Here is a 26,720-nt window from a genome sequence, read left to right on the forward strand (position 1 = left end):
GTTGTTCAAAGAACATCAACAGAAATATCTAGTACTTAAATGAAGGAATTTCATAATTCACTTTCTTGCCCAAAGCACAACCTTCGGTTTTGTGTCAGTCACTAGTTCTCTCCATACACATAAAGGATATAAAAGTTCTCATGAACGTATTCTGAAAGCAAGGAAACGTAAAGCCCAGTATTCACTTTAATTTTCTATAATAACTGTGTGATGAAGTTGAAAATTTCGTAACGAAAAAGTACAATCTTATAGAATATTATATAGAAATATTTCTCTTAAATGGGAAAGTTTAGGTGTTTCGTAGTTTCAACTTTATGCTTTATCTGTTATAAACACGAAATAAAAATGATTAAATTGCTTTTAAATGTTTTATTGCAAACTGGTAATAAAAAGGAAATCGTCGTTTCCAAGAGTGCCAGTTCGAAAACAAATACAGAGATTATACATATACAGATTGGACGTTTACACAATTTATATACAATATCAATAACAAGCTATCCAAAATGGTTATAAATATGGTACGACTGAATTTTCTAAACAAAACTAGAAATACAACCATGTTTCACAAAAACAAACAAACAATTTGCTTGCTTATTGTTGAAAGGTTTGGTTTGTTTGGAATTTCGCGCAAAGCTACATGAGGGCTATCTGCGCTAGCCGTCCCTACTTTAGTAGTGTAAAACTAGAAGGAAGGCAGCAAGTCATCACCACCCACCGCCAGCTTTTGGGATACTCTTTTACCAACGAATAGTGTAAATGACCGTTAATTATAACGTTCCCACGGCTGAAAGGACGAGCATGTTTGGTTGGACGGAGATTCGAACCCACTACCGTCAGATTACTAGTCAAGCATCCTAACCAGGCCGGACTCATGCTTATCATAAGTCTGTATTTTTTTTCTAAGAGAAAGCCATTATAACGTTATTGTTTTCAAAGGGCTTCAGAAATCTTTACTCGGATGTATTTATTTTGTTGCATTTTTGGAGCTCATTTTGATGGTTAACACTGTTAATACAATGCGTTGAGAAGTTTGTTAGTAACCGCTCTCCGAATCTCTGTTTGATTTTACTAGAAGATTTCCTCTCGACTAGGTCCTGTTTAGTTCTTCTAAGTCTTCAGTTCCTTGCTTATTTCGATGGCTAAGTCTATTCACTGGTTAATGGGTATTATTTCAATTTCTGCTTGAAATTGTCAGTGGTGCGCACGGTGCAATCTTTTCTCACAGATTTTATTCTTCAGAGACGTATTTCCTTACATTGATTATTGTTAGACTCTGTAATTTTTATGATTTCCAGGTTTATCTTAGCCTGACATTACTGAAACCTATTGTGACACAAAGCTAATTTTTCCTAATAATGACGAACCCACGTGTTACCTATATAAGAACGATTCGATTACTTGTTGATGTAATAATACAATGTAATGACACTTTCAGAGGACAGAGAACGTATTCTGGTTATCGGCGAGACAGATAAAGTTACCCTTTCGATATTACATGATATGAGTACAATTTCACGCGTGCTTGTTAAACTATTGACATTGCTAATAGCCAAGTGGATTATAACAAATATATAGTAATACAAAAGATAATACTGCCTTAACGATCACGTGGAAGCTACTGGCGAACCAAAATATAGAACACAAAAAAAGAGATTAATCATCAGAAAAAAACCCTCATCAACCGATAATGACGTGGGCTCTATAGAAATAACAAGTAGTAATATCATCACACTAAAAAAAAACTAGAAGTCCAAACCAATTCGATAAAAACAAAACACCTTTTATTGATCAAATTTTCACCAGAATACATTTTGCTTTGTTTTAGAAAGGTTGGCATTGAAAGGCCGTTAAAATAATAGACTTGAACAAGTAAATTACAATTTCATGCAAGATTGCGAATTTAAAATCAAGAATTACTATGGGTGCAGAATCCATGATTTATTTAAAGCGTTTATTTAAAGGTGATAGAATCGTAATCTGATGGTTGCTGTTTCGAATCCCCGCCGCACCAAACATGCTCACTCTTTCAGTCGTGGAGGCACTATAATGTGACGGCCAATCCCACTATTCGTTGGTAAAATAATTTGTTTCTTGTTTGTTTGTTTATTTTTTAATTTCGCGCAAACCTACACGAGGGCTATCTGCGTTAGCCGTCCCTAATTTAGCGGTGTAAGACTAGAGGGAAGGACGCTAGTCATCACCACCCACCGCCAACTTTTTGGCTACTCTTTTACTAACTAATAGTAGGATTGACCGCCACATTATAACGCCCCAACGGCTGAAAGGGCATGTTTGGTGCGACGGGAATTCGAACCCGCGACCCTCAGATTACGAGTCGAACACCTTAACCCACCTGACTATGCTGGGCCCAGGTAAAAGAGTAGTCCAAGAGTTGGCTGCAGATGGTGGTGCCTTCCCTCTAGTCTTACACTACTAAATTAGGAACGGCTAGCGCAGATAGCTCTCGTGTAGCTTTGCACGAAATAAAAAAGAAAAACAAATCTTTAAAGCGCTTTACATTAATATTATTTCATACGCCGAAACATAAAGATTGTCTTTTTATTCCAATGGTTGGCTATACGTAATGTTATAATTACATATACAATTTAAGATTTATTTCTAGAATTAGGTGTCACACTTGACATGCCTAATAAATATATCACACACCGTTGATAATAATTTATCATCTATGTGCATAAGTAATGATTTATGAATTCATTCACCCTGGGTAACGTTAATAATTATACATCCGACTCGTTACTGTAAATGTCTAATTGCATACACCCAGTTCACATCTGTGGTCCAACAGTGTCACAGCGGAATTCTTACAAACGTATACCATTAGAAACCGGGTTTCGACACCCGTGATGAGCAGAGCATAGGTAGCCCTTTCTGTAGCTTTGTGCTTGATAACAAACACATATGTGTATTTGACTAAGGCATACTGAGAAACCATTAGAAATAGCACAATATTCTGAAAATGTTGATAAACACTCGTAACGCCGAGTTAACTCAGTGTCGTGTTAGTTACTTATTCACCACAGTTATGCCAACTTTAGTTTACAAATTATACACATGTTCAACTACTCCAAAAGTAAGTAACTGGACATTTGTCTCGCTACTTGAAAAGGACACACACACACACATATATATATATTTGTAGATTTATAAATCTTACTGCTTGAAACAGAATACAGCTACTTGTACTGTTCTTCTCATTTCCAGCCTGCAGAAAAACAGGTTTCCTTTTGTTTTCTTGCCAGGAATAACAGAAATATAGAAATATTATTACCACTGAATAGGCATTAATACAAACAAAAGAAATAGAATTATATTTCTCATTTGCATGTTGTCGAAAATACATCATTCCAAAAAGGAAACTTTTCTCTGATGAACCTGATTTTTTAAATAAACTTTTCCTACAGATCATTTATTAACTCAGTTTGTTTTACAAAAATTAATAATGTCTTGGATCTCTAACTCAAATTCCTGAAAAGAATTGTTATATATACTCTTAATGACCACATTATTAGATACACCTATCTAGTACCGGATAGGACCACCATTTGCCTCCAGAACAACCTGAATTCTTCACAACATGGATTCTACCAGGTTCTGGAAACATTCCTTAGGGATTTGGGCCCATACTGACTCGATAGCATCAAGCAGTTCCTGCAGATTTGTCGGCCACACATTCATGCTGCGAACCTCCTGTTCCACCTCATCCCAAAGGTGCTTTGTTGGATTGAGATCTGGGGACTATGCAGGCCATTGGAGTACACTGAAGTCACTGTCATGTTCGTGGAACCAGCTTGAGATGATGCGCGTTTATGACATGGTGCATTATCTTGCTGGAAGTAGCAACTAAAAACGGGTAGATTGTGGTCATAAAGGCATGCACATGGTCAGCAACAATGCTCAGGTACGCTGTGGCATTCAAATGATGCTTAGGTGGTATTAGCGGGTGTAATGTACACCATTACACCACCAGCAGCAGCTTGTACCGTTCACACAAGACAGGGTGGATCCATTGATTCATGCTACTTACGTCAAATTCTGACCGTACCATCTGCATATTGCAGCAGAAATCGAGATTCGTCAAACCAGACGACGTTTTTCCAGTGTTCAATCGTCCAGTTTTGGTGATCCTGTACACACTGTAGCTTCATCTTCCTGTTCTTAGCTGACAGGAGTGGAACCCTGTGTAGTCTTCTGTTGCTGTAGTCATCCGCATCACTGTTCGACGTGTTGTGCATTCAGAGATACCCTTCTGCACATCACTGTTGTAAAGAGTGGTTACTTGAGTATTTTGTTATCTTGAACGAGTCTAGCCATTCTCCTCTGACCTCTCTCATTAACAAGGTGTTTTCGCCCACGGAACTGCCGCTCACTGGATGTTTTTGGTTTTCTCACTATTATCTGTAAACTTTCGGGCCTGGCATAGCCTAGCGCGTTAAGGCGTGCGACTCGTAATCTGAGGGTCGCGGGTTCGCATCCCCGTCGCGCCAAACATGCTCGCCCTTTCAGCCGTGGGGGCATTATAATGTTACGGTCAATCCCACTATTCGTTGGTAAAAGAGTAGCCCAAGAGTTGGCGGTGGGTGGTGATGACTAGCTGCCTTTTCTCTAGTCTTACACTGCTAAATTAGGGACGGCTAGCACAGATAGCCCTCGAGTAGCTTTGTGCGAAATTCAAAAACAAAAAAACAAACTGTAAACTTTAGAGACTGTAGTGCGTAAATATCCCAGGATGTCAGCAGTTTCTGAGAGGCTGGAACCACCATGTTTGGTACCAACAATCATTCCACGGTCAAAGTCGCTATGATCACGTATCTTCCCCATTCTAATGTTTGATAGAAGAACAACTAAACCTCTTGACCATGTCTGGATACTTTATATATTGAGTTGCAACCACATGATTTGCTGTTTGGTTATTTGCGTTAAAGAACAGATGTACCTAATAAAGTGGCTACTTAATGTACATAATAATCACTAATATGGGACAATGCAATGCTACTCTTGATAGAAGCACTATTAGCGTTTGTTACTACACACAAGTCAACAACATGATTCACCCTGGGTATCGAATTTTAGTGTTATAAGCCTTATTAATATACTAATTATGAGATAATTAGTAACGATAAAATCAGAAGTGTAATGGCAACATTCTCTCTACCAGAGGTGTAACTACCAATACGTCACCAAGAAAACTCGAAGTGTAATTATAGCATTATTATCACCGACAGGACCGATATAACAAAACGGAAACTGTTAATCATTATCACTGCTTGGACGAAAAGTGTAATAAGACGTTCTTATCACTTTTAGAACCAAAATTTTAATTACAAGTTGTTATTAATTTTAGAACCAAAACTGTAATTACATGTCATTTCTCTTAAAAATCAAACGTGTAATTAGATGTTTTCATTTCTTTTAAAACGGAAAGTGTAATTACAGTTTTGGTTCTAAAAGTAATATGTATAATTCTTAAAACCCAATGTTTAATTACACGTTCTTATTTCTTTTAAAACTAAAAGTATGATTACATATTATTACTTTTAAAACGAAATCTGTAATTACACGTTCTCAGCATCCAATGAACCAGAAATGTTGCCACATATTTTTCACTACGTACAAAACGGAAGTACCAACCGTTCATCTGAAGACATAATTCGCTGACTTTTCAAGAACATGACTGTAAATTGCAGGTCAATATAGCTGTGCCACGCTGCAAGGAAAAACTATTCAGAACTATTATGTGGTTGTGAATTTTGCAATATACCATTTCACAGTTTAGGGAAATACAGCTATCGGCCCTCTTAATTAATTATTAGTATGCTACATAGTTTCTCTTTGAAATATCTTGCTTTTCATAACTCAATATCAGCAACATGGGGAGCTAGCATATTTTACGCTGGTTCAGCTCGAATCAGACTGGGATTTAAATAGGTCAAACGTTAGGTAATTGAAACTAGAAAAACTGCAAATATCTGGAGCTAAAGTGATATTGACGATGTTTCCAGCTATTCAGTTTCTAGTAACTGTTTGTTCTTTTCTGGCATACTTCCAACCGTAGCGAATAAAGTTATACGTTAGACACACATGACTACACACTTACTTCGGAACTGTATTGGAAACATTGTTTGACTTTGCTACATTATTGTGAAAATAATATTTATGTGTTAAAATGTTGTTGTTTTTTCTAAATCGTAGGTGGAAAAATTGTCTAATTTTTAATACCTTATCGTGAGAATGATATTTATAATATTCAAATGTTGTAAAGTTTTTTAGCTTCTAAAGTATCATGCCTTCAAACAAAATTAGATTAATATACTGCTGTCGGACTTACAACGCTAAAATCAGGGGTTCGATTCCTCTCGGTGGACTCAGCAGATAGCTCGATGTGACTTTGCTATAAGAAAACACGCACTACTGACAACAGCGGACTCACACCACTTCTTACCCCACCACAGATTAATAGGAACTGTTGATTTAATTATACCACAGATCTTATAAGGTCATCCTTGCTGTCCAAGAAAGAAACAAAGAAGGCTTAGTGATTTTTCAAAAGTCTTGCATGTTTCTGGTTATTTCAGCTACTTCGGTTCTCATCGCTGATGCAAAGGAAATTTAGTTTAATCCAAAATGTTTATAAAAGAAAGAATGATCCATAACTTCTTATTACTGCCATTAATAGGTTGATTAATTTTCATGGATAAATTGTGATAAGTATTATCAGAAAACTGTACGAAGAAATAAAGTTGTCCCCCCCACACACTATACAGATTGAGCTTGGCGACCGTTTCAATTTTTAATACATGAAGCCAATGCCAAACGAAAGTGATGTTTGTGTCACGCGTAGCCCGGGTACCCTGTCGATTCGTTGTAACCACTAGAACTGCATGACAAATAACCTACACTGTCCCGCTATCGCCATGGAGACAAAGAAACAAATGCGGTGCGAGACTTTAGTACATTTGCTGATATACATATTTAAATACTGAGAATTACCATGAAATATTAAAGTTCGTTGTGCATTCAAGAGGTAAAAATAAATTTGTTTAGTTACTGCACAAGGACTTAGAAATAGCTAGGTGTAAATTTGTATTCTGTATCAAGAATTAAAGTGATAATGACAAATAACAGAAAAGGTGTGACATCTTACCCCAACTTTTCTTGATATGTTCATAAATAAATAACAAAATATACATTTTCACAAGATATATAGGCCCGGCATGGCCTAGCGCGTAAGGCGTGCGACTCGTAATCCGAGGGTCGCGGGTTCGCGCCCGCGTCGCGCTAAACATGCTCGCCCTCCCAGCCGTGGGGGTGTATAATGTGACGGTCAATCCCACTATTCGTTGGCAAAAGAGTAGCCGAAGCGTTGGCGGTGGGTGGTGATGACTAGCTGCCTTCCCTCTAGTCTTACACTACTAAATTAGGGACGGCTAGCACAGATAGCCCTCGAGTAGCTTTGTGCGAAATTTCCAAACAAACCAACCCAAACCACAAGATATAATACCTCAGTATATATATATATATATATATATGTAATCAAATCATCACAGCTGTGAATAAAACGGTTCAGTGTGCGACTTGAAGGAACGAAATCATAATTGGGGCCAAACTAGTAGTTACGCTTATGGCATTGATGTGAATTTTACAGCAAATATTTATTCATTAATTAGCCAGACCGTGTTTTACTTTACCCATCGTCATGCCCCAAGTTTAATGAAAAACGAGGTCTAGCTAACTAATTAATGAATATTTGTTGTAAAATTATTTTTAATGTTATAAATGTAGTTACTAGTTTGGCCGCCAGTTTTGATTTCATACCTTTAAGTTGCACACTCAACCCTTTTTTGGGCGCACCTTTTAATCAACCTAACCTAAAATGATTTTTCATTATATATCATGACTTTTTGTCACTAACCCATAGCAGGTAAGAAAGTGACACTCGATAGTAGACCCTACACTACCTTTAGGATCGTAACCCTATTATCTGGAACAAATATTTACTTTATAGAACCGACCAGATTCTTTAAAATATATGGTGGTAGTTTTCCTCTCTAAAACAGTGTTAACAGCTTCTTTTATAGTTACACCATGGAATTTAGATACATAGTTTCTTGTCATTACCCCAGTAAAATCAGTACAGTTGTATCAAGCATAATTATTTATGCTAATTGATTAAGCTAATATCAAGTGACGCTAAATGCTTTTTAATTAGGATAATTTCATAAAACTTAGTAATTTGTGCTGAAAAGTTGACAATGAATAACCAATAATAAACTTTATACCGTATGATTCTTTTCAAAACATGAGCTAGAAACTGCAAATTTATTTTGCTTGACTTTACCAAGACTTAATGTATGTATTCGTACATCCTTTCATCTTACAGTTTTGCTGCTCTAAATCAGTCGTTTCGAGACCGAATGACACAAACTAGAAACGACCCACTTTTACTCTTAGTTGAAGCTATAGTAAAAATATTAGACCGATAACTCACGTAACATTTTGCCGTAGGCATGTGCAAGACTATTCGTCAAATTTGAGCAGTTTTTGAATGCTTTTACACTTGTGGCTTGTATTTACACCAAACAAAACTCCGAATTTTAGGTTGTAAAGATTCCTATCTTTGTACCAAATTTGAAAAAAAAACAACAAAATCAATAAAAGTATATTCTTATGTGAAATAAAATTTCAATACTTTTTAGTGCGAAGAAAAAATAAAAACACAGAAGAAACTCAATCAAAATTGAAGATGTTTTATCTCAGGTATTTCTTAATAGATTGTCTTGAAACCTGATGTGTGAAGGAAGAGTCCAATAGAGTACACCCACTGAAAACATGTGATAGTTTGAGTTAGCACAGTTGAAGCTAGAGAAGGTGGAAAATCGCTAAAATATCACTCCTATGTCTTGACATATTTGATTCGAAAGGTGAAAATAACGAGTTACCACGTTAACTATTAATAAAATAAAAACAAAATAAACAGTAACTTACATAGTTTGGATAATAAGATAAAATAATTTTTATGTAGACGAATAATCAACACCAAGACAAAAATAAGGACAGGTTGTTGATTACTGGTTAATATTATTTATTTATTTAAAACGCAACACAAATATTTATCCCAATTGAAAAATATGAATTATTGGAAATAATGTGCCAGTTTAAAGTCTTCCAAAAGCGCAAGGTTTGGCAACTTCGAAGTAGGCTTGCGGACTTACAACGTTCCTAACTGCGTTTCGATACCCATGGTGGGCAGAGCACATATAGCCCATTGTGTTACTTTATGCTTAATTACAAACAGAAATCGAAGGAAGTTTAGTTATTTGTTATTAAGCTCAAAGATACACAATGAGCTACCTGGGCTATGTTCACCAAGGGTATGGAGATCCAATTTTTAGCGTTATAAGCCTTCAGACATGCCGCTGAGCTACTAATAGGAGGTGCGGCTATAGTTAGTCCTAGACATTAAAATGTCCAAACAGTGTATTCAAGGGTTCATGGTTTGTATCCTGTTGCCACAAAAACAAACAAACAGGGTAAACACCACTAAAAGTAAAACAAATCATGAAGAAAACGTATAAAGTATAAACATTGGTGTCGTGACTTTTACTGAAGATATGCACATGTTCTGTCAGTCTAATATATATTGCGCTACACAAAAGGGGGCAACATTAATATTCGGTTAAATATGAACAGTTTAAAACTTGACGATAGGTTATGTTGATTAGCAGCCTTCCCTCTATTCTATCAAATCAATATTAGGAAAGACCTTGCTTGCGTAGAGTAATTTTTTTGTGTAGCTTTGCGAAAACAAATTTGAAGGAAAAACAAAATCTTATTTTGCATAAACGGAAATTCTCAAATGTGTATTAGTTCAACACTTGGGTTAATATTGAACTGGAGATGATGTACATGTATTAATTTCATTTTTTCTCTTTTAATTCTGCCCTTGTTCTGATAAATGAGAAGGAAACTTAAGGGTTAGAGTTTCAATTTTTTGAAATTTTCAAACTAGATTTGAGGGCACCTATTTTTGGAGACTTTTACAAAATTAGAAGACATTTTTGGCATTAAGAACTTTGTGCTTTGAGCAGAGTAATAAGATGTGGCAAATAAACATGACTTTAAAATCCTACTATCGAGGTTCATGGGAGAACCGTATTCTTCATAACTAGTGCCTTTGATTCTAGAAACCTAAAGTGAAAGCATGGTTTCTTTTTCACTATAAAATCAATGAAGTAATTAATTAAATATTCTTGGTTTGATTTCCACTAGAAAATGCCGATGCTAATTATTGTTTCTTTATTTTTTTAACGGTAACTGTTTTTCTCAGTTTCTTTTCAAATATCAAGTCTTAGAGCTCCAAGGTTTCGTTTTTGACACACATTATTATTAACCGACTTTTATACAAAAACAAACAAACCAAAAACGTTTATGTCGTTTCATTGTTATTCAGATTTTAGTCCAACTCACGTATGCCAACTTGAACAAGTGTTAATGACAGTTGATGGAATTCTTAGAGCTAGTTTCGTGATACAGAACTGAAACTATATTAAGAGTGACCTCTATCGTATAAAAACAACCACTAAAACAGTTTGATCAGGATTTTGGTAAACAGAACGGTCATTATAATTAGGTTGGGATTAATCAAATTTATAATTCTTGTAGAAGTAAAAAAAAAACCAACAACAACGTAAAAGTATATTTTTGTGGTACTATTGGCCATAACATGTCGAACGAAATTATCGTCAGCACGTACAAGACTTAATGTTTTAGACTGGTTGAATATTGTATAAAATTCGTCGATACGTTTATCGAAATACAGAGAACTGTTTGTTTGTTGTAGAACAAAGCTACATTGCGTTGTCTACTTTGTTCACTGCGGACAATCGAACCCTGGAGTTTAGTGTTGTACATCCGTAAACTTACCGTTGTATAAACGGGAGACCATAGGAAACTACCAAAAAGTGTAAAATTGTTTAAAAACTCACAACCAGTATTTGATATATTATAAAGAATAAATAAAGAAACACGTATTAGTGTTTACTAAAACCTACATCAATTGTTTCTGACAAACGTGTAAATTACACGTTACACTGAAAACAATTCCAAATGCCGACTGTGAACCGACCCGTCCAGGACAGATTAAAGAAATCTGATGTCAAAATTCCGTATCTTGAAGAGGCTTAAACTAATAGGTAGGTGTATTACAGTTACTGTGTATTAATTATCCTTCTTCTAAAAAACAAGTTTCATCAATAACTAGTGAAATTTGTTGTTAAAATTATTCATATTGAATCGTTATATACTAAGGGGTAGGTATAATATAGGAGTAAATTAATAAAAGCACAAGTTAACATGTGTTATCTTTCCTTCAAGTTAACATGTGTTATCTTTCCTTCTGTACAATACAATTATTTGGAAATTTATCGATTCTTATTTTACTTCAATAAAATTATCAATAAAAAACATCTGAGATATACAGTGATTACAGTACACTTTTTTAGCAAAGAAAATAGTGTGTGTTGGTATGTTTTCTTATAGCAAAGCCACATTGAGATATCTGCTGTGTTCACAGTGATGTGAGTGGTGCAAATCCAAAGACTTATCGCTGTTCCACCAAGGGACCAATAAAAAATTAAAAGATGTTCTTATTAAAATGTTTACAGATAACGAAGTGTTTTTATTACAACATCTACAGGATATTAGTTTAAAGGCAACAACATTATCTGTTACATACGTTCCTGGAAACAAGGGGGAGGTTGGAACATGCTAGAAAACAGTACGCTAGGAGTAATTTCAAACACCCCCCCCCCATTCTTTATCAAAACTTTTGAATATTTTTTTCTCGAATGTTTCTTTATGAAACACATACACATAACTACTGGTATGAACTACTCTCGATTACTCTGACTTGTCAAGTTGTTACACAACACAGACGTTTCTTCTTAACAAGTAGGCAGATCGGTTGCGGTTGTACCAATAACCGTATTCACATTTCACGTCTCCGTACACACAAACTGTACATAATCTTGAAGGGCTTGAAAAAATCAATTCATTCAAATATTCTGTAAAGTTTTCGATTACAGAAACCTTACGATCGATAAACTTTCACCCCCCGAGCGAAATGGTTTTAATGTCAACGAATTAAGTTTTTCCACACAAATGACTGTATTTGACGTTAACTATTTAACATCTTTTGTTCTCGTTGCTGTATTTGACGTTAATTATTTAAACATCTTTTGTTCTCGTGGCTGTATTTGACGTTAATTATTTGAACATTTTTGTTCTCATGGATGTATTTGACGTAACATCTTTTGTCTCGTTACTGTATTTGATGTTAACTATTTGAACGTCTTTTGTCCTCCTCGTGACTATTTGACGTTGACTATTTGAACCCCTTTTATTCTCATGACTCTATGCGACATTAACTATTTGAACATCTTTCGTTTTCGTGACTATATTTGATGTTAACTATTTGTAACTATATTGTAATCTAATATTAATTAAATACCTTGAGTTTTATCTTTGTACTTTGGACAAAATAACATCTGAATTACAGAAACATTTTCAAGATACAACAAGTTCCAAATATTGCGCGAATTAAGTGATTCAATCAAGATGGGTTTGTACTATTATCAAGCCTTTCGTGATGACGAGAAACCCACTTGAAGTAAAATTGTATTCTCAAGACGGCTGGTATGGGTATTAAACCTTTATTTTAATTAAAGTTTTAATATCCATACCAGGCGTCTTGAAAATACATTGTTATTAAGCCAGTTTATTTACACAATGTACATAGTACTGTTAATGGTTCTTTCCTTTCGAATGGTACAGTGGTATATCTGCGGACTTACACTGCTAGAAATTGGGTTTCAATATCCGTGGTGGACGGAACAAAGATAGCTTAACTACGAATAAACTTAGATTCCTTATCACTAGATAACAGCATAGTTAAAATACGATATGAAAACGTATCAACTTTTTGTCCAAATATACCAACTTAGTAAATGAACCCAGAAAATAAGGAGAAATTGAAACCCAAAATTTCTTAGAATGAATCATATTTTGTGCTTTAATTTTTTATGTCGAATATAGATAACATGTTCTATTACTTGACAAGGAAACAGATGATAAATTGGACTAGTGTTTAACCTCCTCTCACGGTTTTTCCAAATTAAGTATCAAAACATACATACATAAAGAGTACTTAGTTAATCTTACTTAACAAAAATTGCTGTTTATTTGTCATTTTTGCTTAATAAAAATGCCCATATCTTTGTGGGTAAAACGTGCAGTACCACTCTGATGACTGGTTCTTTTAAAGAACCAGAAAGTCTCGTTCTTTTTGGTTTTAAAGACGCGGAATGTGTTAATGGGAAAAACCACGCACGCTTTCAGACAACTGATGGAACTTACAGCAGAAAAGAAGTTTTTGTTTTTTCCCAATTCAGTGGTGAATTCATGGGGTCTAGCTTAACGCCTGTAATGGCTGAGGGATTTTTCTAAACAGTTCAAACCGATTACTTATCTCTTTGTTGAATATGTGAATTGTAGACATGTTAACAGAAACTTTATTTGCGAGTGCCAACACTGCTCTGCTCTACCCTTTCTTGATACAAATTTGTTCAACAAACAAGTACAGTTTATCTTGGCTGTAATAAGAAACCCACCCACGCCAATTCTGTTCTACTCCATACACGCCGAATCAAGAGTTTCTGTAAAACTTTATAACGAGAGCTATTCAAAATCCGCTTTAAAACTTAACTCCTTTGCGAATAACTTTGTAGATTCTACCAACGTTCACCAACTATCTCTATCCGGTTCACTGATCTATGACGTTCTAACGTTAACAGTAATGATCACTCTACCGCATTAAGCTCACATACGTGAATTTTCATAAAGAATAAATTAAGCGCCACAATTAACAGAATCTACTCACAAAATCACCTTTATCGCGTGTTTAGTCCTCTACTGAAAGTTAACAATTCTCTCAATAGTCTCATGCCATTTATGAATTATGATTCTTAGCTCTTCTCGACTATCAGAAGACTTTGATGATCGTTTAAAAGAACACTATAATCACAAGGACAGCCTAAAGCAATGATTGGGCATGCACAAAGTGAACGTAATGTGGTCCCGTCATCCAATATGGTCAAAATAATCGGAAAACCTGAAAACGAAACTATAGCACGGGTGAATGAGACTTCTGATTCTTTAAAAGAAACCGAAATTAGCCAATCAGCAAAGCGCTACTGAATATTTAGTCATGATTTATGTATATTAATTATATTTAACGTTTTATGTTCTATAATATAATTTTAACCTCTAAAATTCTCTCTTTCTTACGAGTCAGTACCGGTCAAATATTGGTATCTAGTGTTAATTGAGTCATAAAGCGAAATATTTTCTTAACCTATCTTTGGCCCAACATCTTTGACACACATTCAAACAAAATTGTCTTAAAAACACTCTCTTTGTGCATACTTGAGCAGACGTTGTCATTCGTGGTTAGCACTTTGGAGCCGGAAGTGCTCTCTAGGAATAAAAGTCAAATCCTGTTATTCAATTAAACAAGAGGACCTCAGAAGGTGAATGATGATGAATAGCTAGTTGAGTTTCATTTAATCTATTGGTTCAAACATTAGGAACGACTAGTACAAACAGCAATCAGATTGTTTCGATTTTTGAATTTCGCGCAAAGCTACATGAGGGCTATCTGTGCTAGCCGTCCATAATTTAGCAGTGTAAGACTAAAGGGAAAGCAGCTAGTAATCACTACCCACCGCCAACTCTTGGGCTACTCTTTTACCAACGAATAGTGGGATTGACCGTCACGTTATAACGCCCCCACAGCTGAAGGGGCGAACACGTTTGGTGCGACGGGGATTCGAACCTGCGACCTTCAGATTACGAGTCCAACGCCTTAGCTCACCTGGCCATGGCAGGATCTGACGAGGAAACTCACCTGGTTTTACAGTTACCCTATTGTGAGAACTGCTGAATGCACGGTTTTTTACCCTGCGCAGTTCAATCTTCTCTATGGTAACTCAAGTGGATTTTCATACGAACTTACATTGCCAAGACATAACGATTTTCTTGAATTTAATCGTCACGTACGTACGAAAATGTTCCAAGTTATGTAAAACACTCGTAAAGTTGTATTTCTTTTTCGCCTTGCTTAATTTTCATTCCACGATTGCCTTAGTGTAACAGTGGTTAACATAATATGCTTTCTCTTATACTTACGGGCATATTATCAAGTTTTTTTTTTTTTTTTTTGCGACAAATATAGTTCATTTTTAAATTTTTCGCTTAATGTATATTTAACTTTAGCTCCCTCTATTGGTAGGTATTTTCAGATACTGTTTGTTTCACATTACTATCGCCAAATTAAAGATGATAAAGTTTTTAGAAATCCAAACGAATGCATACCTTTAACAAAATTAAATTTTTGCAGACGAATTTGCAGCATTCTCATCAACACAAGTAAAATCAACAGTAAAACAACGCTATTCTATTAAAATACGAAAATGATATCTGTAGTAAATAGCTTAACAAAATACTCTTACATTTATGTGTTACCTCAGTCTATCAGGTAATGGCCGAGTGGTTAAATTCTAGGGCTACTTGTCCAAAAGTCGGAAGTTCGAAACATGATACCGTTGAAGACACTCTGCAATTTGAGTGCACTATAAAAAGCTAATAGCTTGTTGCCTTTGACATTAGCAATAGCACAAACAGGCAAAAAATATTACCAAAATGTTAAGTGTCTTTGACCTGGCCTTTTAGCCCACGTGTACATAAGGTTGAAAAAAGAATCCATGATAAATCAGCAATGACCAAAGGTTTCATTAATAATGATTTATACACCACTGGATTGTATGTAGTAAATCGAAGATGTTTGGAAGATTCTTAAACTGACTGATTTAGAAAAGAGATTTCTCTTCTTCTTTTCTATGTTACGTGAATAAAACTTCCTCCAAATAAGTACTGACTACGCGTTGAAACGAAATAAGTATTATTGTAATTAAGAACGAAATTTAATTAGACGAAAATCCCTCCCTTTTCGTTTTTAGATACACCACAAAAAGAATCCATGAACAAGTTCTGTAGTCAATTACCGGCTTACGTAATATTTATTTGTTTGACGTTACGCAAAAAAAAACAATGGGTTATCTGGGTTCTGCCCACCACGAGTATCGAAACTCGGATTCTAGTGTTGTAAGTCCACAGACATACCGCTGTGTCACTGGGTTTCCAATATCGGCCTTGGCGAATTGAAACAAATTCATTAAAAACTGTTATATAATATTAAACGGCTGAGTTATGAAAACTATCTTAATGAATACAACAAGTCAATAAGAATAATTCGGCTCACGTGCGAGTATTTTAATGAGTTATAAACTACTCGCATTCATAGTATGATTACATAACCTTACACTATCAGCAGAAAATTCCGAAAATCATTTGAATTAGCACAAAAAGTACCCTGTTACATTTAGTTTATTTATAAAATATATCATATGTTCTACAAACACAACATAATAATAATATTAGAGGAGGAAATTATAATATATTAATATTTTGTATTGTCAAAAACAAATCACTTAAGTAAACAGTTTGGCTATTTTGTTTCGGTTTGTATGTATGTGTGTTATTTGTTTTGGTGTTAAGCACAAAGCTACAAAATGGGCTGTCTGAGCTCTGACCATCACGGGTATCGAAACCCAATTTCTTGTAGTCCACAGACATAACATTGTGTCACTAGATGGCGGTGTACATATGTTAAAGTTGGTATGTTCTATCAGTTCTTGATTGGAACACTGATGATTGCCGTTTCTTTGTTCAAGTTTTAGGTTTTGATGTATTCATCAAAAGTTGCTCCTGGAAACAAACGGAAACTGTAGGAAAAGAAACTAGATGTCGCTGTGTTTAGTAAACCTGATGCAGTTTAGTTCCTTCTTTTCAGTTAATCAAGATTTGAAGATAAAAATAAAACACACAGTAGTATTTACTCTACAGAAATTAGTTCCTGATCTCCATTACTGACACATGAACCGTTTTATAAACCCCAAAGGTTACCGATTTTCCTGTCACAAGAACACTCGTATCCACTGAGTTATTAAAATAGCTATAGCCAGTGTTATGTAAAATTCGAACCAGATCTAAATTTAAAAAAGTGAAAAAAACAGAAAAAACTAAAGCAAAACTGGAAGAAAAAGAAAGAAAATACATAACATAATATAAACTGGAACAAAATTTGAAAAAACAAACGGAAAGTTCGGAGAAGAGGGAAAAAAGATATAACTGGAAGAAGACGGCAAAATGAAAGCTGGTGACGTGATTTGTTTCTGTTTGTTGGAAATTAAACACAAAGTTACAAAATGGGCTATTTGTACTCTGCCCGCAACGGGTATCAAAAGCCGGTTTCTGGCGTTGTAAATCCGCAGACAAATCGCTGTGCCACTGAGGGGAGGGGGGGGCAAAGATATGTTATATGTTATAAAATTGGAAAGCAAAGAGATATCCAAGAGAAGAGAGAGAAAGTAAAGGGCTAAGAAGAAAAATGAAAAGGATGAAAAGCAACAAAGGAAGAAATAATATTTAGAAGAAAAAACCAATATGGGAAAAGAGGATAAAAAACGATAGAGGTTCACAAGTAGTGAGAGTTAAGCCTTTCACGGCTGCTAAACACTAACATTTCTTACATCACATACACAAAAGAAAGTTATGTGCTAAAAGATGAAGGCGACGTCCTATATATTAAAAGTTTGTTCCGACCGTATGTGTTAAGGATGTACCTGGTTTCCAGTGAATTCTGGGAATTAATAGACTATCAAAAATCGGAAAATTTACCCATGGGTAACGCAAGGTTTAGATGTAAACAATCGTCTATCGTTAATGTTAACTTTGAGAATGTTAGCTAATTTTCAACACATACAATTGCAAAGGTATGAAACACTAGCATTCAACACATGCAAGTGATGATACGAAACCTTTGTTTGATATGTTCATTTATAAATATTTTCGTTTAGTAAAAAAACAAAAAACATTTAATATCTTTAAAATGGCGAAAAGAATAACACAAAATTATTTATAATAATTAAAATTTCAAATTTCAACTGTAAGAAACAAGAACTGCTACGATCTTTTTTCATCAGTTATAAACGTTAGGTTAAATTGCTCGTTTGTAGTTAAGCATAAACCTACACAATGGGCTATCTATGCCATACCAACAAGGAGTATCGAAACCCGATTTTTAGCATTGGAAATCCACAGATATACCACTGGAGGAGGGTAGGTTAAATTGCATTATTAAAAATAAAGACTGGAACCTAGTGAGGAACTTACCAGGAAATATAATAAATATAAAAGTCTGCGTTAAAATCCAAAACTAAAATGTTGTTTTTATTGTAACGCAAATCGTACAATTGTCTTGCTTTCTTCAATTCTGTAAAAACGCAAAAACATTAGAACAAAACTGTTATGGCCATCTTAATAACATAAACATTATAAAACTACCGAAGACAAAATGAAGGCGAGGTGTGAAAAACACGAAAGAAACGTTTTATATTTAAACCCTAAGCAGCCTGTAATTACAGCAATTTTAAGGTATTCAGTTTTATCCAAGCAATTTCTTTATGACTGTTGAAATCGTTTATCGTTAAAACTAAAACATTCGTTAGAGAATGATGGTACAGATACAAAAAATGTTGACATTTGACTCGATGCCCACATAGTTTTGTTTTGTTTGTTTATTCTTATCTTTTATGCAGAAATTCTAAAAAAAAATTCGTTTTTCGGACAATTAGTTTTTTTATATTTAAGATGTGGCCATTATGATTCCATCAACGGAATAGTGTTACCTAATATTCCTTCATTTCAACACTTTAAAACAAACTATGAGTTATTTTAGAAACTGAACTGAACTTATATTGCAGCGTACACTACTTATCTGTCTGCTCACATTTTTCTATATCCAATCCCCCCCCCCGATGAATATAAAATAGTTTTGTTCTTAACAACAAATAAGCATTACTTTTCTATTTCACAATAATTTTTAGACAGCATTATGCCATCGGCTTCATCACAGAACATGTACGTGTTACAAAATAATTCCATTAAATATGCTTAAATATTATTAATTTAATACAAAAACAACCGTGTAGCTCTATCGTGACCACTTGGGTTCGAATACGATTTAAATTCGTTCTCTGCGGGTATTGTTATTCGTCCAATTAGAGGGAGTTTCCATGCAAAGGAAGGATTGCGCTATAGTATACTGCTTAGCAAAATGGCCTTAGCGTTATCAGTTATATCACCAAATGGCCGAATGTGGCTTCTGGTGAGAATGCAAGGTTACAGATCGAAGAGTCTGGAATTCGAAACATGAAATTTGAGCACGTAATATAAATAACAGTCAGTCTCATAATTTTAACCCTACTTTTCAAGTTACAATGATAATATGAAATTTTATTTGAAGCAATATTTTTATGTTTTAATTTAAAGTTCGCTATTGTTAGTCACTTCTACGTGCCTATAGGATAAACATTTGGCAGATACATGAACAGCCCCCCAGTGGCTGAGCGGTATGTCTGCAGACTCACAACGCTAAAATCCGGGTTTCGATACCCGTGGTGGGCAGAGCACAGATAGCCCATTGTGTAGCTTTGTGCTTAATTCAAAACAAAATCCATGAGTGATATTCAAGTAAAAAAAAAATAGTATAAATTACATCTACTAGAAAGTAGTTGAAATATTGGAATATAACAGAATATATATATTTCCTAAACAAAACTATGTTTTCACGGACGAATATTATTTCCTTATTCATGAGTGATTTTGCTCTGAGAATTCCTGACACAGAATAATATCAGTTTTAGAAATGATTAAATGTATTTAACTAAAATAAAAAGAATTCTCTATGGATAATTTGTGTTTTCTAATTTGAAATTTATTTTATTCAATCATAAATAAATACATTTAGAGATACATGCATAAAGACAGATGAAATATTTTTAAATCGCGTTAGTCTTAATACATATATTAAATAAAAACGTCGCTTATTTCAATTTCATCGCCTTCCTCCGGGAAGAGTTAGCAGTAAATAGAAAACTATTTATAAATTAATTACAACCGATAATTCTGAGAAAGATTTTAAATAAATACTTGAAATACAAAACAAAATTATTTTCTAATAATCAGATAACTATCCACACGTTATGACGTTTATTACAGTTAGTTATAGTCGGCAGACTCTACATCTACGAATGGCCAAGGTACTTTATTGGCATAATAAACATACACACGTCAGAAAATCAACAGTAAGAGAGTTTTACTTTTAACAGATTATTGCAACACACTTTCATTTGCTGCTCTGCCCAACAAGCCCAAAAATATGGCGAGAAACCATCGCTAAGATACCAAACCAGAAAGTGACCAACCCACCAAGTCGTTCCTCATTTTTCTTGTTTCAGTCGGCATAACACTACAACTACTATGTCATTAACGTCACTTTAAACATGAATTCACTATACGTGTTCCTCTGCAGTGCACGATGCGATCGCTTAGTCGTATTAAGTCTAGCAGTAATTAAAAATAAAATCATAATTCTAGTGTAAACGATGTTATCATTACCCCTTTATGTTAGCTTTCTTACAGAACTTTATTTTTCCTTTTAAAAACTAAGTACATGGTAAAATGATCAACCAATAACACATAAACAGTAGATGACTGTAACATGTAAAACACACGAAGTTTTGTGCATTATACAATCAGTGTCTATAAGAATTCTACCCCTAAATTACGAATAAAATGAAGGAGTAACAAAATATCAGTATACATAATATCAAATTTTATTGTACACATTCACTCTATCTACTCGAGCATCATTTACTGCGCATGTCACGAGGTTTTAGTGACTTAACTTCAACATTTTATTAAATTATTTTTCGTTTATGTTATAGCAATTCTCTCTCTCTCTCTCTTTAACCATCCTCGATCCGAGGGTTGGTCGCATCATGAACCAGTCTTCTCCATCTTTGTTGTTCGTTTGCTGCTCGAAGTGCCTGCTCTGGTGTCATTCCTGTCCAAGCTTTGATGTCATCTGTCCATGATGTTCTCGGTCGTCCTTTCTTCCTTTGTCCTGGTATCGTTCCTTGAATAATATCTTTCTCTAGGCAAAGCTGTGGCTTCCGTACAACATGGCCAAAAAAGGACAACTTGCGTCTTCTGATTTCCGGTAGAAATTCCTGCCGAACTCTTGCTTTTTCCAAAACCCAATCATTTGTTCTTTTCTTTGTTCACGAAACCCGCAAAATCTGTCTCAATCCTTTCAGTTCAAATGTTTGTACGCGCTTATCATCTACCTTTTTAATGGTCCACGTTTCACATCCATACATTGCAACAGGCCACACTAGCGATTTCCACAGCCTAATCTCAGTTTGAATGTTTGTATTGTAACTGCTCCACAGTTTCTTCAAGCCTGAGTTTATACTTTGCCCTTTACCTAGCCTTTATGAATTTCTGTTCTACGCTCTGCATAGAACCCAGATATGGAAAACTACTGACTTGTTTAATCTGAGTTGTGCCTCTGATGTATATATCACAAGGAGCTCCACTTGTTGCCATCACTTTAGTTTTATCTGCATTAATTGTCAGGCCATATTTGGTGCCTGCAATTTCTAACCGCGAAACCAACGCCTTTAACTCACTCACCGTGCCTGCAATCAAGATTATATCATCTACATACTGAAGGTTGGATATCCATCTGCCTCCAAGTGCTACACCTCCGGTGAAACCATCTAACAATTCTCTCACTGCCATTTCACTCAAGATGTTAAATAACTATGGAGATAAAATGCGACCCTGCCTGACACCTCTTCTGACTAAAACCCTCTGACATTACTCAAGTAACCCTAACTTTTGCACGTTGTTTCTTATACAAATTAATCAACAATTCCACCGAATGTGGTGGATATCTCATTCCAAGCATCGTTATCCAGAGTGTGTCATGCGGCATCGAGTCGAATGCCTTACGAAAGTCAACGAAACACATGTAAACTGCTTTTTGGTGTTCTCGTGCTTTCTGCATCAATTTTCCTCAGGCTCAAAATCTGGTCTCTAGTTCCTCTTCCTCGTTTAAATCCGGCTTGTTCCTCTGCAATCTCCATCTCAGTTTTAGCAATTACTATAGTATAAACGTGTAGCTAATAATCCATATTTTAATAATATATGTTTTAAGTTTTTAGTTTTATAAGGCAATGCTTTTAAAAATCCTGAATTTCCCCTAGTATGAGAAAAGTGACACATTTTCTGTAGGCGTCTCATCCCCTCTATTTTATTCATCATCCCTTCAATAAGCATCAAATTTAACGAACATTATTAACTATAATATCAACATTGCTCAGACAAACCATAATTTTTATACCTTTCAATTTTATTTGCTTACAAAGCAATCAAAGAGAAAGCCAGACTCCTCTTGCCACACACATTTGCCATACCCATTCTTCCTTGATTTTTTAATAGTTTTTCACTCTTAAGTTTAACTTATATTATTTATAACCAATATAAAGCCAAGGCTTTCATCTAACAAATGATGTACTATATTGCATCGTGTTCTAAACGGAGAATTGACAATTTCTCTCTTAGCACAAGTTTTGTTCCCACAAGAAATAATGGCTAGCTTGGATGATTTTGTCACGCTCTTGCTGCGCCGTGAGAAAGCCAAAAAATAGTGTTAATTAACAGAAACTGTTAGTTTTAACATGTTATTATTCTATGTACTCTGGTAAATTATTTAATTAAATAAAAAGTGGTTTGTGCATTACTGCCATTAGTATAAAAAAGTATGTGTAAGTGTCATCGACAGCCGATAGCAAATAAAGACACAGTTAAGTACTTTATTTTGTGCTTTTCATTTTCTCATTAAAATTTAAAAATATAGATCTCCTTAGATTAGTTAAGGTTAGAATATGTAAAATAAACAACAGTAATAAAATAATAAAAGTATTTCACGAAGCAAGCACTATAGCAGTTCAGCTCGGAGTAATTCGATAATGTAAAGTAAGCAACAAGTTACCAAGTGATTTACAATTTATAATGGCACAAATAGTAGTTAGATATGATTTAAAGGGCAATAAATTAATTATAACTAGATGTATACTGTTACAAGTTTAAAGCTACTAAGGATAAACGAATGTAGTTTCATGTTACAAGGTAAAATCATTCTACAAAGAAGAAGAGGGTAATTTAGATTTATTTTGAGTTTGTTTTTTGTAGTTACGAAGTAGTTCAAAATGACCAAGCTTGAGCAGAAGGAGGGTAGAGAAAATAAGAGGTAAAATATGAAGTTTTACTGAAAACAAGCATTTGAAGTGTATTTAATAGGTTTTAGAGATTAAACAAATGAAAGTTGAGATTTTTGACATGAAGAAAAGTATTTTTAATGTTAATATGAAAATCACCCACACAAAAGTACCATTCAAAACAAATATTCGAGAAATTCACTAACAATTGTTTTTTTTTTACTTTATTATAAATACTTCACTCAAAAATGTGTTTTTTATGACTAATTATATTTGCTGGAAAATTACCGACTTTCGTGAAGATGTGCACAATATACTAAAATTTAGTAGTATCCAGTCTATAAAGACGAGTACAAAGAGGTCACGTGGTCGCTCAAACTAACCAAGTCCGTACGGAGAAAGTTCACAGAATACATTAAATAGCAGTCGGGGAAACGTTACAAAATAAGTAATTAAAAACATTTTATAATGTAAAATGATGTAGGGATGACAGTGCCAACGGGCCCGGCATGGCCAAGCGTGTTAAAGCGTTCGACTCGTAATCCAAGGGTCCCGGGTTTGAATCCCGGTCGCACCAAACATGCTCGCTCTTTCAACCGTGGGGGCGTTATAAAGTTACGGTCAATCCCACTATTCGTTGGTAAAATAGTAGCCCAAGAGTTGGCGGTGGGTGATGATGATGACTAGCTGCCTTCCTTCTGGTCTTACACTGCTAAATTAGGGACGGCTAGCGCAGATAGCCCTCGAGTAGCTTTGCGAGAAAATTAAAAAACAAAACAGACAGTGCCAAAACATAATGCAAATAAGAATAAAGAGATGCTATACACAGATCATGACTTTCAATATTAAAATGTGTCTTATTACTTGTATATAAAAAATCAAGAGTAATATAAAGGCAGAAGTTGCTTGACTAATTTCAGGCCTCGTATGAGCTGCCCCTCGTTTATACAGACATTCTTTTCATTATTGGCTCTCGTCAAGATTTTAAGGCAATTTGTGTAAAAAACTATATCACACTCATCTTTGTTTGTCTTTAAGCCTAAAACTGCACCTTTGGACCATCTGTGCTGTGCCCACAACGGCTGTTGAATCTCGATATTTAGCGTCGTAAGTCTACAGACTTACCACTGCTCCACTGGAGGGCTAGAACCAATATAAAAACGGTGACAGCACGGTATTTAAATCTAAAACAAAATCTGTAAGCGATAGTTTGGTTTCAAAATACATTTTACACGTATGGTTCGTAATTTATTATTTTACACTCAGAGTGTATTTGCCAACATGTGACAGTTATAACTAACGGGTAGTGAGTTTCATACGTCAGTTGTAATAAATTTTCACTTTTTAAATAGTCACGATGTATTCGGTCAACAACACCTATACCAAACCATCTTTGTATAGAAATTATTTGATATTGTTAAATTATTTATGTAAAAATTCAAGAGTACTTGAAATTGTACAGGCACGATGAGCCATGAATGAAACCTTCATTAATTTTTCTTCAAACACAATTGGTATACAGCTTATAAAGTTAACACACGTGAAGTCGCCACTAATGTCATGAATCCAAATACTAAAGTTTAGTTCGGTTTGTTTTACAGCTACACGAAGACTATCTTTTCTACCCGTACCTAATTTAGCAGCTAGGGAAAGCAGCTAGTCATCACCAACACTTAGGTTACTCTTTTAACAATGAATAAATGGGACTGACCGTCACACAACAACATCTATACGGCTGAAAGGGCGAGCATGTTTAGTGGGAGGGGACTCGATCTCACGACCCTTAGGTTGCAAGTTCATTATCGCGTTCATGACTGACGGTAAGTTTCATTCAGTCATCTTCGATCTTCAGTTTTTCGAATATTGAACAATAAAAAACAAAGAAGGTTTTGTCCTTGGATGTCCGTCCCTCTGGTGGACCAGTAGTAAGCATTCGGAATTACAAAGTTAAATTCCTTGGTTCAATTCCATAAAGAGCATTGAGAAAAAACAGTCCATTTTGTAGCTTTGCTCTAATAAACCAAAAAACAAAAAAACAGCCTATTTGGAAATTATTTGCTGCCGAATTTCTCACAAAGCAGCTCTGCGGATGTCTCCGCTATCCGTCCTGATTCTTTGTTAATAAAGTAGCAGTTTGGTTTGTTTTAAAGTTCCACGCTAACTACTCAACGGCTAGACTAGAAGAAGGGCAGCTAGTTAACAATATCCACCGCCAACTCTTCAGCTACCCTTTTACCAACAAATAGTGGGATCGCCTATAATTTATAGCGTCCCCTACATACACAGCTGAAAGAACAAGCATGTTCGTTGACGGGATTGGAACCCGCAGCTTTATTCATGAGAAAATCTTTTTTGGTAGTCCTAGCATGTTTCTGCACTCAAAAGCTACTAAAGTAATCACACACATAAAATATATACAGATGACACACGAATACAGATAATACACGTCGTATTACATTGGGTTCAACAAAAGCATGAATTTTGTTTTGTTTGTTTGCTTTTTAATATCGCGCAAAGCTACACGAGGGCTATCTGCGCTAGCCGTTCCTAATTTTGCAGTGTAAGACTAGAGGGGAAGGCAGCTAGTCATCACCACCCACCGCCAATTCTTGGGCTATTTTTTTACCAACGAATAGTGGGATTGACCGTTACGTTATAACGCCCCCACAACTGAAAAGACGAGCATGTTTGGTGCGACCGGGATTTGAACCCGCGACCCTCAGACTACGAGTCGAACGCCTTAACCTATCTGGGCATGCCAGGCCACATGAATTTTGATCAGTGATGACAAAATCATTAATCTATATAGGTTGTCATTTTCTATCAAGTGTTTTTACGGCATGACATTATTTTTATAAAAATAAAAAGTTTAACTCGTAATAAAGTAAGAAAGTAATAACAAGGGTTTTTTTTTTTTCCAGGGGGGTCAACGTCAGTTTGAAGTAACCTGTTTTGTAATCCATTCTATAATAGATAATGTTCAACCTGAATCGCTCCACTAGTAACTCATTATTTTCTTACTTCTTTTACTATTATTTTGTACTTTGAAAGAAATGTTGTTCTATTTTTTTACTCTCGTTTCTGTCATGCTCTTGTTTCATCACAAGCGCCTAAGTGTCTACGCAATGAATAATAGATAAGGGAATGCTGACGACAGTTTTCTCAGAAATAAAATCTCAGTGACAGTTTAGACTAAACAACAACCAAACTTTTAATCCACTGCCTGGAAGAACGTCTAGAAATGTCAAACTACGTCAACACTATGTCTCAAAAAATGTCTTACAAAAATATTAATTAATAAGCGATCCGACCTTTGTAATAAACATATTCGATAACACAAATAAACAGAAGTCCAATATAGTCTGTTACCGCTGTAAAAAAAAAAAACTTAAAAAA

General features: G+C 35.0%; 2 protein-coding genes across 8 annotated transcripts in view; both read right to left on the minus strand.

The window, feature by feature from the left end:
- LOC143222324 (suppressor of lurcher protein 1-like) overlaps positions 1-26,720 on the minus strand; it is a 293,085-nt gene that overhangs the window by 125,708 nt on the left and 140,657 nt on the right. The gene's annotated exons all lie outside the window — the stretch shown is intronic.
- On the minus strand, positions 21,006-21,843 carry LOC143223894 (uncharacterized). The gene is made up of 2 exons (XM_076452369.1): positions 21,736-21,843; positions 21,006-21,314 (listed from the first exon to the last, which is right to left on the minus strand). Exons 1-2 carry the CDS (start codon positions 21,841-21,843, stop codon positions 21,006-21,008), a joined length of 417 nt encoding a protein of 138 aa, XP_076308484.1.

Source organism: Tachypleus tridentatus, chromosome 8 (genome assembly GCF_004210375.1).
Source record: "Tachypleus tridentatus isolate NWPU-2018 chromosome 8, ASM421037v1, whole genome shotgun sequence".
In the NCBI taxonomy this organism is placed as follows: Eukaryota; Metazoa; Arthropoda; class Merostomata; order Xiphosura; family Limulidae; genus Tachypleus; species Tachypleus tridentatus.